We start from the raw sequence: 13918 nt of genomic DNA, 5'->3' as shown, positions 1-13918 counted from the left end.
TTCCAATATGGGTTGAGAGTGTCACAAACTGGATCTTAACTACCATACCAAACACCTGCCCTAGCAGTTACATTTCTTATGTGATGAACAAACAAGTTACACATAACCTGTGGACCAGAATCATACCCACTTTAGTGTGGTTAAGAGATGGAAGGATAGCTTGGATTAGGTGCCTAGAGGAAAGATTTGGTTACTTTATTAGATTAATTACAAATAAAAAAGATTAAGTCTTCCCTATCCCCAAGTTCTGGTTCTGGGATTCAAGGCCCTTTGCAACTTTTCATTCCTCTGCTGGGAACTCTGCCATCTATTCCTAGGAAGTCCAGACTCTCTGAACGGCATGTGATGGACCATATAAAGGAGAGTGTCCTTGTTCCAAACAAAACCATTTTATACCAGAATATAGCCAGGTGACTCCTATGCATTTAAAAGAACCAGGTCAAGATCAACAGGGCAGCTTACCAAAGTCAAGTCTGATCTTAAAGTATTCTCCTTTGCTCCAATTTACAAACTCAAGAGCAATGACTCACACACTTAGAGCATTGAGTTATTGAGTTCCAGCATCACTTCTTTACACAGCAACAGATGACTGGTAGAGAAGCACACCAAGTGACAACTCACCTGTGCATTCATATTGTAGGCCTTTCCCATAATAGCCCTTCTCACAGATGCATTCAAATTGACCTGTGTGTGTCCCACATTTGCAGCTTGCCATTCGGTCACAGCAGTCTTTACCAGCTTCACAAAGATATGAGCAGTGAGACATATCCTCTTGAACAAAGTTCCCGGACGGCAGATCTGCCAGTAGCATAGAACAAAAGGCAATAAACATGACAAGCAGTTGGACACTACATTCTCTAGTCTTTAAAATTTAAGTGCAAGCTGAAGAAAAGATCTCCTCATATCCGCCTAATTCCCAATTGCTCCCTCCCACCCAAATATGAAGGAGCATTATTTTCACTGCATACTCTGGGAATTTGTTTCAGCTAGTTAAGTTATTTCAGTCTGGGGCCTCAGCAGAAGTCTGCGAGGCCACACAGGGTCAGGCAGAAATGAAATACTTCAGTGAGGACTCTCCAGATGCAGCAGGAAGGAAGGCAGTCCCTTCTTCAGGTCATTGCCTGGCTTCCATTGCCTCTGGAGGAGGTCAGTCGGCTGCGACCAGAGCTCTAAAATCCTTGCTCAACTTAGAAATGAAGCCACAATCTTGTTTGCTATGAAGAAATGTTGTCAACGTTTAATTTTAGAACAAATACTATCACTTCTCTAGTTATTTCATTAAGGACTTACAGAATCATCTAAGCAAAATAATAAAACCAGGATCTGGTTTCTCTCCAAATTTTAAATGAACACATGTAATATAAATAGAAACCACTGTGATTATTTGAGTCATGCCCCGAAGTGGGGCTTGTTGGGAATTTAGCAATTCGCATAGGTGGTTGAGAAAGTGACGTCACAGGGTAAGTCTGAATACAACTTATCCAGAAGAGATGACTTAGAATCAGCAAACAGGAAGTCCATGTACCCTGCTGATGAAGCTCAAAAGTGCATACATCCCAGTTTTAATTGCCTGTCTCATTTCCTTTGATCTCATCACAGGTTTTAGACAGAACGAAAGCAAAAATAAATGAACAAAAGCTTAGGCTTTCTTCCTACCAAGTCAATATAAATTCAATATAAATATTTTAAAGTCCAGAAACCGGTTTAGAGTGAGAAATGTGGTGTCTTCCAAAACCAATTGCATGACTGCTACTGAAACTCCTTTCTTTAAGACTCTGTCACAGGTAGTAGCTTCTAGGTCAACTTGCATCAGAACACAGAGTCTCAATCCCACAGCGTAGAGACTTAATAGCTAATGACATCCATAACTCCACAACCCCACTAGTAACACCCACGATACTCAGCTGCAATGTCTTCTGTCTTAGTCCCTACCTAGTACTCTAAGTTCCTAACCTCCAAAACACCAACACCATCCCTCAGAGAGCTACATCCTCTGGATGTGCTGTTGGCTGTATCTATAGCAATGGCCTGATTTCTTGCTCTAAACTCTTCTCTGGGGGAAAACAGTAGAGCTAGCCCACTTGTCAGGAACATCACTCAGTGCTTGGGACTTCATATTGCTATGATTTCCCCTCAGAACGAGTCTCTCACAGGGTTCCCCGTCAGAAACAAGCTGTTCTGATCTCCTCTCAGTCTGTAATTTCTTCTCCTGGCACACCAAAGACACACACTCATATCCTGACAGGAAGTTCGCTTAAATTATGTAACTAAATATCTTTATAAATGATGTACAAAGATCTTGGATGCTTTTGCTGATTTTTCTTCCCTTTGAGGTTAGTGCTCTTAAACTTTTTTTTTATAAGTTCTTATCTTCAAATTGTTAAGTCAAGAAGCATGTGTGAAGTATTTATTACTCCTATGTCTTCCTGTATATTTCTGGAAACATTCTGGCAGGATTCACTTTGCATGTTTCTGAATGTTTATCTCATCTGTGCAGATTACTGTATTAGAGCTAAGTCAAGGCTCCCCACTCCGTGTGTGGCCTCAATACACACCTAAATTCAATCCACTGATTTTCATGATTCTAGGTGGATGCATATAGATATTTTAGTTAAAAAAATCACAACTGATAAGTAACAGAACTGTTAAAAGCAAATGCTCTTGTTGCGAGGTAGGAATTTCAGTCATGTGAGAGAGGCTCAGAACAGTCCATGATAGCCAAAGACACGGGGATATGATGCTCAGTGAAGGCTCTGTCAGAGTGTGACGTTACCCATCAGTGGAGTTCAAGCAGCGAGAGAGAAGTGAGAGAAATGACCTTTGTTATGTCATTAGGTTTCCATTACCTTCATGGAGTGCCCGACGAGCTAAAGCCTCAAATTCTTCAAAACTGTGGAGCAGGTAGCAGTGCTCCTCCTTTGGGGCAGAAGCCATGTCATTCAGTTCTCGGATGTTCCCTTGCCATATGCCAAAAGTGAAGATTTCCACTCCAAAATCCCGCAGTGATGCTGCAATTGGTCTGGGATCTCCCCCATTGGAATATCCATCAGTAATGAGAAATATGACTTTTGTTGAGTTTTCTCTAGAATGACGAAGGATTTGCTGTAAAGAAATAAGAACAGTTAGGGTGAGCTTTTGTTGGTGTTATCCTACCATGTGCTTTTTTTCCTATGTAAAGGAGTACTCATGAGGAGCTGTAGCATTTCGCAGCAAAGAGGAATGGAAGCACCGATTAGTGGACATCAAACAGAAGCAGGTACACTTAAGAGTTTGCAGCAGTCTTCTCGCTGTAGCACAGTAAGTCTCAAAGCCTTTAAAATGCAATGCCATCATCATCAGCATCATCATGGAGCTTGTCAATAAAAGGCAACACATGTTAATAGGGTGAATTTTAATTAATAGCATCACTGTTGAACTACTTTATTTATTTGAAAGGCAGAGAGATGGGCATATATGAAGAAAAAAAGACAAATTTAAAAATACAGAAACAGAAAAAAAAAGAAAGCTCCCACCTGCTGGTTCACTCTGCAATTGCCTGTAACATCCTGGGCAGAGCCAGAAGATGTAAACCAAGAACTAAAACTAGGTCTCCCAGATGTGTGGCAGAACCCCAACTACTTTAGGTATCACTGCTGCCTCCCATGGTGTGCATTGGCAGCACACTGGAGTTGGGGATAGAGCTGGAACTTGATAGTGTGTACTTTGATAAGCAGCATAAGCATGCCCAGTAGCTCCTTAACTGCCGCACCACAAATTACCCCTAAATTTTTTTTTTTAAAAATTCATTCTGAGGCTCTCAAAACATGGAACAAATCTGAGTCTTATGTATCTACTTGCAAGAATCCCTTGTCTTCATGTGTCTGTGCATGAAGATCTATGTCGGCCCATTTATCTAAATCACCACAAGATCACATAATAAGCACCTGACTGGAAGACAGTGGAACTTATCTATCCTCGAGTCAGAAATGGCTGGCTTGCTTTCTATATTTATTTTTCCACAGTTTCTGCAAAAATGTAGACTTGATTCAATCCCTCATCTTTCTTTGGACCACCCAGTATTAGCTCAAAATCTGATTTTAGTGGTGCTCTATCTTCATGAGAAAACATTGAGTCACTAAATCGGACACTTGGGCTGTATTATTTTAGGATGAGTGAATTCTGCTCTACTATGTAATATGCTAGCCCTGCCCTGCAGAGAGAAGAAAATAAAAACTTTAAAAAGTTGTTCTATTTATTCCCAATGATGTTTTGTAACATCAAACTGGAAAGGCACTTGAGCTTCAGTGGTAAATCTAACATTTTAACTGAACTGCCTGTTGCATCTTTTCTTAGGAAGTCAGTAAAAAGGGTTAAGAAGAATTAGGGTGGATTTTCTGGCAAATGCTTCTAAGAAATCCATATTTTTTAGGCAATAATTCAAGAAACTTTACATGTTTTTCCAGAAGGTAGGTTGAAAAAAACAACTGTATCACATTTTGCTAATATTAAAAGGAGATATGATTGTTTTAAAAAGTAAGTCGGCCTCAGTTCAATTTAGGGAGTTTATTCGCTTTAAGATCTAGATTATCTCAGATTATAAAATGTGTACCTGTTAAAATCAAACTCCATTAGTATGTAATCAGTAGAAATTGATAATTCATTAATCCTATCTAAATATTGTTAATGTTTGTAAGCTGAAGCTATTAAACTTGAATTTAAAGAGTGAAAGTAGACTCTAGAAAATATCTGGAAATTCAATCCTTCTAAGGAATGGAGTGCAGATGGGGGTCATGCTGAAGACAGGAAGAAAGGGCTACTTGTGTAGCAGAATATCGTGTGGATGTTAATGAAGACATTGCCCAAATATGTAAGCCAAGAGGTTCAACTGACAGTCTCCAGATTCCTCGCTCTTCACATTTAGATACGGCCTTCTTGATGATTTACAGGAAACTTGGAGTATAATGTTGGTAACTGTGATATTTTTCTATATTCCGCACAGGAAGAGAACTTCCATGGAGAGGGAGAGAGAGAGTACAAGAGACATTGGGTATAGCTGGGAGGCTCGCCATATCTCCACTCCATTACAGAAAAGATGACTGACAGACATCACTTCCAGGGGAGGGATCCATAGGTTCTCTTTCCATCTGGATATTGGGAATAGTTGCAAGTTCTACAGACGCATTTGATCACAATGACCAGAGACAATAAAGCATAAGATGTGGGTATTAAAGGAAAAGGGATGTGTTGGACAGTCTGTATTCTTACAGAGACATAGGAGAGAAAATCCATGCAACACTAATACTGTTATAGGGGTAAGACTGAACAGTATAGTGGCCAAAATGTCAGCCAAGACACTCACATGCCTCATTAATTCCTGCCTCTCTCCTGATTCCAGCTTCCTGCTATTAGAAGCAGCTCAAGTAATTGGGTCCCTATCATGCACATGGATGATCTAGACTGAGAAATTGCCAGCTTCAGCTCAGCCCAGTTTCAGCCATTGCAGGTGTCTGAAGAATAAATCAGCAGATGGGAGATACTCATTGTCTGTTTCTCTGCTTCTCCATTTTAAAAAAGACTCCTACAATATTAAGTAGTCTTATAGTAGAAAGGGTGAACTACTAGATGATACAAGGAAATATGCAAGCGCAAACTAGGTAGAGATGTTATCTTTGCTGAAAAATACTGATGCAAAAGAGATCCTGAAAGTCCCAAGAGAATAGCTGCTGAATCAAGGATGACTGCCAAAGAAAACAGAAAACATACTGATGACTGGTGGAGACCATCATGATCACTGATGCTACAACTACACACTTCAGAAGATGGAAGTGCAGAACATCAACTGGGGGGAGGACAGATCCTCTTTTGCGGCAGCCTTGCATAAGCCATGGAGCTTGGATTCATCTACATGGAGAAGGAGGGGGGGTTTGGAAAATTCCTATAGGGGACTCTATTTTGAAAAGGGAAGTGCCTGAGATACTTCTAAACTCAAGTTTTCTTGGAGCTTTCTGTCATCAGGTAGATTAGAATCTCAACAGGATACTAAATAGTGTTTAAAAAATAACAGCAGATGATAAAAACTTCATTTTTTAACATACACATCTTGTCTTCCTGATACAACCTTAAGATATTTTGGAAAGTAATTAGAGAAGATCTTTGGAATCCTGCCATCTCCACATATTTACAAGGAGCAGCAAGAGCCAGAGATGAAGACCAGGGATGGGACAGCAGGAGGTCACTTATCTAACCTCTTGCAACACAGCTCCAAGCCATTCAGAGGAAACAGACCTAGCATCTTACAAGTAAAGACAGTTCAGACAGCAGCCTGGTCTTCTTCCCAGATGTGATCTCCTTAAAGACTTTTTTTTTTCTTCCAGTTCTTCAATATGCAGGGTACAGAACAACATTTGGGAAACAGTACGTACTCAGTAAATATTTTCTGACAAAGAGTAACCACGTTGTAGTAATACTGCCACATTGCAGTTGATATTGCAAAAACCATGATGCCATCCTTATCTCTTCCCAGATGTTCCCTTAGAAAATTCCCCCAGATGACTATGGTTCTCCCATATTTTTCTGTAGTGCTTCCATTTACTTCTTGTTTTTAAATCCAGGTAGATATTTTTTGGCTCTTTGTGTGAGGAGGTGACTAATTTTACTTTATTCAATAGGATAAAAAAATTTCCTTAAAGTATTTATTAACTGACACATTCTGTTCCTGCCCACAGTTTCTCCGTTTTATTTTACTGATTTATTGATGACTACTACCCTGTTTGGGCTAGGTTTAAAGTATATTTCCATACCTTTTAGGAGAAACCTGTCATCTTCTTTTTCTTTTACAATGTTCAAGGCTAACACAAAATATTTTTTTTCAATTGAGCCACAGTGCTTATTAATTTCTTAAGAGTTTTCTGTTTAAGTCTTTGATCAAGTGATTCTACCTCTAGACGCCTCAAAAAATATTGGCTGTCATGTATGCATTTTCTTTGTTTCCATTTTACACACACCCACAAGGATCAGTCTCAGGAAATGGAATATCTCCAAAGTCCTCATTATGGTCTCCAAATACTATTCCAAAGGAACCAGGGATTCTTGAAGAAATAATTTATTTCTACCATGGACAAATAACGTACAACATGAGTTTGGGCCCTATCTCAATGACAGCAAGCAAAGGAGCTGTTAAAGGATATAAAGGCCAAACGAAGAGAGTCAGGCATTAGCCGAAACTCCTCTGGTCAAACAAAGGGCAACATAAGTATCATTTTACCAAAAATAATTTTAATGTGCTTAATCAAATCAAGTGTAATGCATATTTACATTATACTTGATATATCTAAGTGTGTTTAACATTTTTGTTAGTACATTTTCCAAGGGATAAGTCCTATTAATATAAACAATAACTGACAGAAGTGAACACACACTTTTTTTGTTGTGATTGCTCCATATTACCTCTTGGGGAACTAACAATCTGTTAGGGATGACATGAAGTGAGATCATATTTAGTATGTCTTCACAGTTATGCTTTTCCACATTCAAAGGCTACTTACTACTACTAGGACTCCAAGATGTGACATATGTATTTATATTATGCTTGCTGTTTACCGACTAATGGACTTCCCCTATGGTCTCCCTTTAAAGACATGAGCTGACCTATGTGGACACCCCCAGAGATCCCGTGCCTGTAGTAGTTTTGATTATTGTCTCTTTTACATGGTCAAGGCAACCTCCCCCACCAAAAATGAAATTTTGACAGAAAGGAGGAGAAGGCAGAAAAAGTGATTCTTTGCAAAATGATCTTGATAGTGCCTGGCACAGGGTGAGTCCTCATATAGATGGATGCCTCATATGAATGAACACACGTGTTGGATAGATAAAGTCCAGGATACTCTGAAGATAATTACTTGATGAGTTGGTCTTGTGTAAGTAGTAGGAATGTGTACCTGCATGTGTGCAATCTATTTTGCATGAAGAAGATAAACTGTTCTTTTTTGTTCCTTCATTGTCTTTCTAACACAAACACGATCTTGTGATAAGCAACTTTAGCTCATGTCAGTAATAGTGCTTCACAGCCAGGCTAAAGCTTGGCAGCCAATTCTTGCTTTACTGCTCATTACACACAAAATCGTTTAAGCTGTGATTCTTTCTTGGTCTTCTCTTCTTGCAGAGAACTGAGAGTATTTACAAGAACCATTACATCTGCTGGCAAGACAATATATTAATCTTAAAATAGAAGAATAATAGCAGGATGACTAGTCCAAGCAAAAAATTACACAAGATCTGGCTTTGGAATGCACTTTACAGAGGGAGGTGGGGGGGGGTGATTTACAGAAAATCGTTTGTCCCTTACCCCCTAGTTTTGTGCCTCAATGTTCTTGAATAAAAACATAATGAAAACATTTTTTCGTACTAAGATGTAAGAAGTTAAAGAGATCTGTGGTAACACTTGTGGAATGTGCTAGAAGCCTGGCGCTTGATTCTCTTTTAGTGTTCCTGAAATAGTTTACATCATCCGTTATCCTTTTTGAGACAGTTCAGAAAGAATTTTTCTCTTTTTTTTTTTGGTTTAGAATATTGAATGAGGCAAACTCTTTGCTGCCAAAGAAAAACTCAACATGAACTTTGGATGGCAAAAGGTTATCACCATCTGTATTGTATCAAGCTTCTGATTAGCTTGTATAAATATCTGGCAGGGAAGTATGCTTGCCTTGTCCAGCAATAGTCATTAGAATGATAAAAATGCAGGATTGTGTAACATTGTTATAACACCCGAGATCCATCACCATTACACAAGACTGCACCTTCCCCCTTCCCTATCCTAAGTTATGTCACAAGAGAATTCTTGAAAAATGATCTTGGAAGAAAAAGCAAGGTCACAGCACATCTAGTCTGGGGACAAATTTGCCTTGGGGCTTCATTAATTTATCTACATGAAAATACAATATCAGCTGCAACGCAACCTTTGTTGCCCATTTCCATTGTAACTGGCCTTTACTGAGAGTCATCATTGAAAGAACTTGACATCATGTACTAAGAATACCTATGGTGACTTCTCAGAGTCTCAGAGCTACTCTTCCTCAAGCAGCAGAAAATAAGAGTGAAGCCAGTGCTTCGATTTGTTTTCCACACGTATTTTTTTCTTCTTAGGAAACATTAAGCATAAAAAAATGATAAATTACATATACTATTTCCCTTGCTCTTCAGATTCTAACATTTCACTGATTCTTCTATCTAGTTAACGTTTTCAGTTTAGATGCTAAAATATTTTTTGGTTCATTGGATGCATAAGCATTTTATGCCTTTGAATATTATCTATGGGAAGAGAAATTATCTTTCTATGGGTATGGGTCGTTATTTTCTGGAATTCGTCACATAATAAAGTTTTTTAAAGTTTTTATTTTGTCCTCTTTGTGCACTTGGTGAGAATATCTTGAGTTTTTCTTCCATATAAAAGTTTGATGTTATGCAGTGTCACCTAACATCCTGTCATAATATTTCATTTTCTTACATAGGTTCTCTTTAGACCTTTTACTTTTATATTTTCATTATAAGTGCTGATACCTATACTTCTCATTTACATTTCTATTTCCATTCTCATTTCAGTATTTTATTTATTTAAAATAAATGCATTTAACAAAATTTTCTAATTTAGTTGTTTTTCATAGTGAATTCTTCATATGCTTTACAGTATCTTCCATTATAATTAAAAAATATTTATTTATTTACTATTGGAAAGGGAGATTTACAGAGAAAAAGAGACAGAGAGACCTTCCATCTGCTGGTTAACTCCTCAAGTGGCCACAATAGCTAGAGCTGAGCTGATCCAATGTCAGGAGTCAGGAGCTTCTTCTTGGTCTCCCACATGGATGCAGGGTACCAAGGCTTTGGGCCAATCTCCACTACTTTCCCAGGCCACAAACAGGGAACTTGATAGGAAGTAGGACCACCAGTACACGAACCAGTGCCTATAGGTCCTGGCGCATGCAAGGTGAGGATTTAGCCACTGAACCATGATGCTGAGTCCCCATTTAGATTTTATTTAGTAGAAATATTGTAAAGAAACCAAGTAGAATGGTAGATCCTTTTTGCTCCATTTGCCTTATTCATTAATGATGAAATAAATCATTTTATTATTTGTAACTAACAAGATACTGAATAAAATAAATATTGGAATGCATGACTTTAAAGTCACTATTATTATTATTATTATTTTAAAAACATGATTTACTCAAATGATAAGCAAAGAGAGATTAAAAAATTTAGCAATACACTGTGTCTAAAAGAATGGCTTAGACCAGGCCTGTTTACAAGAACTTTGGTGACTTACAAGTTACCTCTTCTATTCAATACTGTAATCACTTTAAAAATGTGGATATTGGGGGAGAATCAAGATGGAGAAATAGGGTAAGGATACGTTTGAACAGATGGAGAAACATTTAATCAGAACGAGGCAGAGAGGACACATTCCAGGAAATAGGAGAGGACAGAACAACAGCAGAGGGGTACCTAGAGACTGACAGACACAGGAAAGCAGCAGACACAACGGTGTGGTGTTGCAGTGACTGATACTCCAGCAGCATTCAGCTAACAGAGATTTGAACTCCACCAACAGCCTGAACTCCACCAGCAACCAGGTGGGAAGGGACTTTCACTGGGAGCTTGGGAGGTGAACCCAGACAAAGAACCATCCATGCTGCTGGTCCGTTTGATTTGACCAGAAGCAGAGACAGAACAGCAGATCCCAATGGGCAGTGTGAGAACAGGGTGGATTTCACAGCCAGTCAGCCCCCTAGAGTCAAATTGGGTGCCATTTTGCATAAGGAGGAAAGGGCAAGGGAAAGGACTGAGCATACGCTGAGCTGGGAGTGAACTCATTTCTGATTCAATGAACTGCAGCAACATGGCATTCTACAGGTTCCACCCAAGACGGGTCTGGGTAGTCCTCAGACCTGATGGCCAGCAGATCAAGAACTCTAGTAGTGATATGTCAGGTACCATTTTGTACACTGTGGCAAAAGCTTTAGGACTGCAGGGGACAACAGTGAACTGCGCATGTGCTGAACTTGTGAGAACTCACTGAGTTCCGTGGATTACACTGGTCCCACAGGAAAATAATACTGACTGTGACATCGTACGGGTCAAAACAGGTCTGTGTGGCAAGATTAGCACCACCAACAACCTAGCAATATAGGACACGTAGTGTCTCCTTAATCCTGGGACCTGCTCCAACCGGAAGTAGGAGAAAGGTGGTACAGACAACGGTGCAGCCTTAGCACTGGATCACAGGAGCTTGGAGCGTGGTGAGCCAGGAGCTGGGGCTATGGAGATGTTGGTGGAAATGCTAACATAAGAACCCAGACCTGGAACTTGCTGGAGGGAGTGGCACACTGACTTCAAGCAAAGAGTTGTTTACCAACTGCAACAGGTAAAATCAGACTGTGACCTGAGGGCAACACGACTTAGAAACCTGCCCCAAGGAGAAGAATCTGTAACCAGAAATACAATGAGCAAGAGCAAAAGAAGAGACAAAGGCACAATGAATATTACTGAGGAGTCCCCTGCGAAGGAGTAGAACCCTTTCCCAACCTCAGAGTTAATTGAGGAAGACATCGAGAATATGGGGGACACAGAATTCAGCAAACTCATTTTAAAGCTTCTGACCAACAATGAGAAGCACATACAAGAGTCAAAAGAATTTAAGGAATATTTTACACAAGCAATAGCAGCAATAAAGCAAATCAAGGCTGATATATCAGAAATTAAGAACACAGTTGAACAAATTAAAAGTACAGTGGAGAGTCTCCAAAATAGGATGAAGCAAGCAGAAGAAAAAAATCTCAGAATTGGAAGATATTTCCCGTCATCAGGGAGAAGCAAACAAAAAGCTGGAAGCAGAGCTGGATCAGGCCAAAAAAAGTATTCAAGAATTGAAAGACACTACGAAGAGGCCTAATATAAGAGTTATGGGAGTCCCAGAAGGTGCAGAAAGAGAAACTGGTTTTACAAATATATTTAAAGAAATAATAAAGGAAAATTTCCCGAAACAACATCCAGGAGGGGCACAGAACTCCCAACAGGCTTGATCAAAAGTGATCTTCACCAAGACACATGATCATCAAGCTCTCTTCAATTGAACATAAGGAAAAGATCCTTAAATGTGCACGTGAAAAAAATCAGTTGACATATAAAGGAATGCCAATTAAACTCACAGGAGATCTCTCACAGGCAACTCTACAGGCCAGAAGAGAATGGAGTGACATATTCCAGATTCTAAAAGAAAAAAATTGTTGGCCTAGGATAACATATCCAGCAAAGCTTTCTTTTGTCTTTGAAAATGAAATAAAATTCTTCCACAGTCAAGAAAAGTTAAAAGAATTTTCCTTTTCCAAACCTGCCCTACAAATGGTACTTCAAGAGGTTCTCTTGACAGAGAAGAGGAATAGTATCAAACAAAACCACAGACAAATGGGAAGAACATCCCAGTAAAATGACAACAGAAGACTAAACCAATGAACAGCCCATTTCTAAAATGACAGGACCAAAGTACCATCCATACATATTAAACTCTGAATGTAAATGGTTTAAGCTTAATCAAACATCATAGATTAGTAGACTGGATTAAAAAACAAAACCCATCTATTTATTGTCTAGAAGAGACACACTTAAACCAACAAAATCAGTGGAAACTATATCACATGGGTTTTGTTGTTTTCTGTTAGTTTCATCTCTTTAAAACACTTTCTTCTGATTAAATCATTCAACAACTCATAGATCATACAGTAGCATCATTTTCTTCAAGAAGGTTCTTGATTTTCATTTCTTCAGCTACACGTTAGTCATTTAGTAGCATGTTATTTAACTTCATGGTGTTGTTAATTTCTTTTTCCTTCCTGATGTTGATTTTATTTGTGGCTTTTCATTTAAGGGGATGCATAGTAGTTGTGTAATGCAGACTGTCACATTTAGTAATATGTTACTTAACTTCACGGCATTGTAAACTTCTATTTTTCTATTGTTAATTTTGTATTATGACTTTTCATTTGAGGGGATGTACAGTAGCTGTGAAATGGAATCTAACAATATCCAAATGTGAGGATACAATGTAGTACGCATTCTACTTCCAGACAAAGATGGACTTACAATGAAACTATTTCCTATATCTTGACAATAGGATGCTGGATTCTCTGCCATTGTCCATGCCCGCAATGATGGACATATGACTGTGTATGAAGAACTATATGTTTGTAATGATATAGAGGAACTAGGTGGGGGGGGTGGGGAATTGGGGCTGGGATAAGGAAAACAACAGGAGCCTATGGAACTGTATCATAAAATGATAATAATAATAATAAAAATGCAAAAAAATAAAAAATGTGGATATTGAGCACTTGAAAATGGATGCATCACAAATGAGCAAACGATTTAGCAAATTCATTTAATTTTCACGAAACTGGGATAAGGAGACACTTGTGGTGAGTGGTTACACTATTGGACAGGGCAAGTTAAGATTTATGTAACCAACCCCAGGATAAAAACAAAACAACCACATGACATCTAAAGTAGGCTAATGAAAACATTCTATACATCAAAGGCACACAAAATAAACCTGAAGATTTTGAAAAGGTACATAACTTCATGCTGAAGCGTGGACAATAAGCACATCCAAATGGTGCCTCCATCACTAGCACTTCCAAAGCTAAAGGCTCTAGAACAGCAAGAACAGAGGGTCTCAGAAAGCGAACAGACTAAGATGAAAAACAAAAAAGCTAAACCCCAAAGGCAAACAAACAAACTTGAGCGAGAGTTTCTGTTCACACACCTGAGGAGCAGCTGCGCTTTCTGATTTCTCTTTGCTTATTATTCTTCTGCTTTTTGCTGCTGCTATAATTTTCTACTTGCTGCTTGTTGTTATTGCTATCTAATGGAGTACTAAATATTTGGAAAA

General features: G+C 38.8%; 1 protein-coding gene across 1 annotated transcript in view; it reads right to left on the bottom strand.

Moving 5' to 3' along the window:
* Positions 1 to 13918, bottom strand: part of SVEP1 (sushi, von Willebrand factor type A, EGF and pentraxin domain containing 1) — a 161053-nt gene that overhangs the window by 125450 nt on the left and 21685 nt on the right. Inside the window, exons 2-3 of the mRNA XM_040963410.1 lie at positions 2847 to 3102; positions 622 to 798 (exon numbers count right to left, since the gene is read on the bottom strand). Coding sequence (XP_040819344.1) covers positions 622 to 798; positions 2847 to 3102 — 433 coding nt within the window. The remainder of the gene's footprint in view (positions 1 to 621; positions 799 to 2846; positions 3103 to 13918) is intronic.

This window comes from Ochotona curzoniae, unplaced genomic scaffold, assembly GCF_017591425.1.
Source record: "Ochotona curzoniae isolate NIBS_2020 unplaced genomic scaffold, NIBS_Ocur_1.0 scaffold_3208, whole genome shotgun sequence".
Taxonomy (NCBI): domain Eukaryota; kingdom Metazoa; phylum Chordata; class Mammalia; order Lagomorpha; family Ochotonidae; genus Ochotona; species Ochotona curzoniae.
The sequence above is the reverse complement of the archived record's forward strand: the minus strand, read 5'-3'. Positions and strand labels throughout refer to the sequence as shown.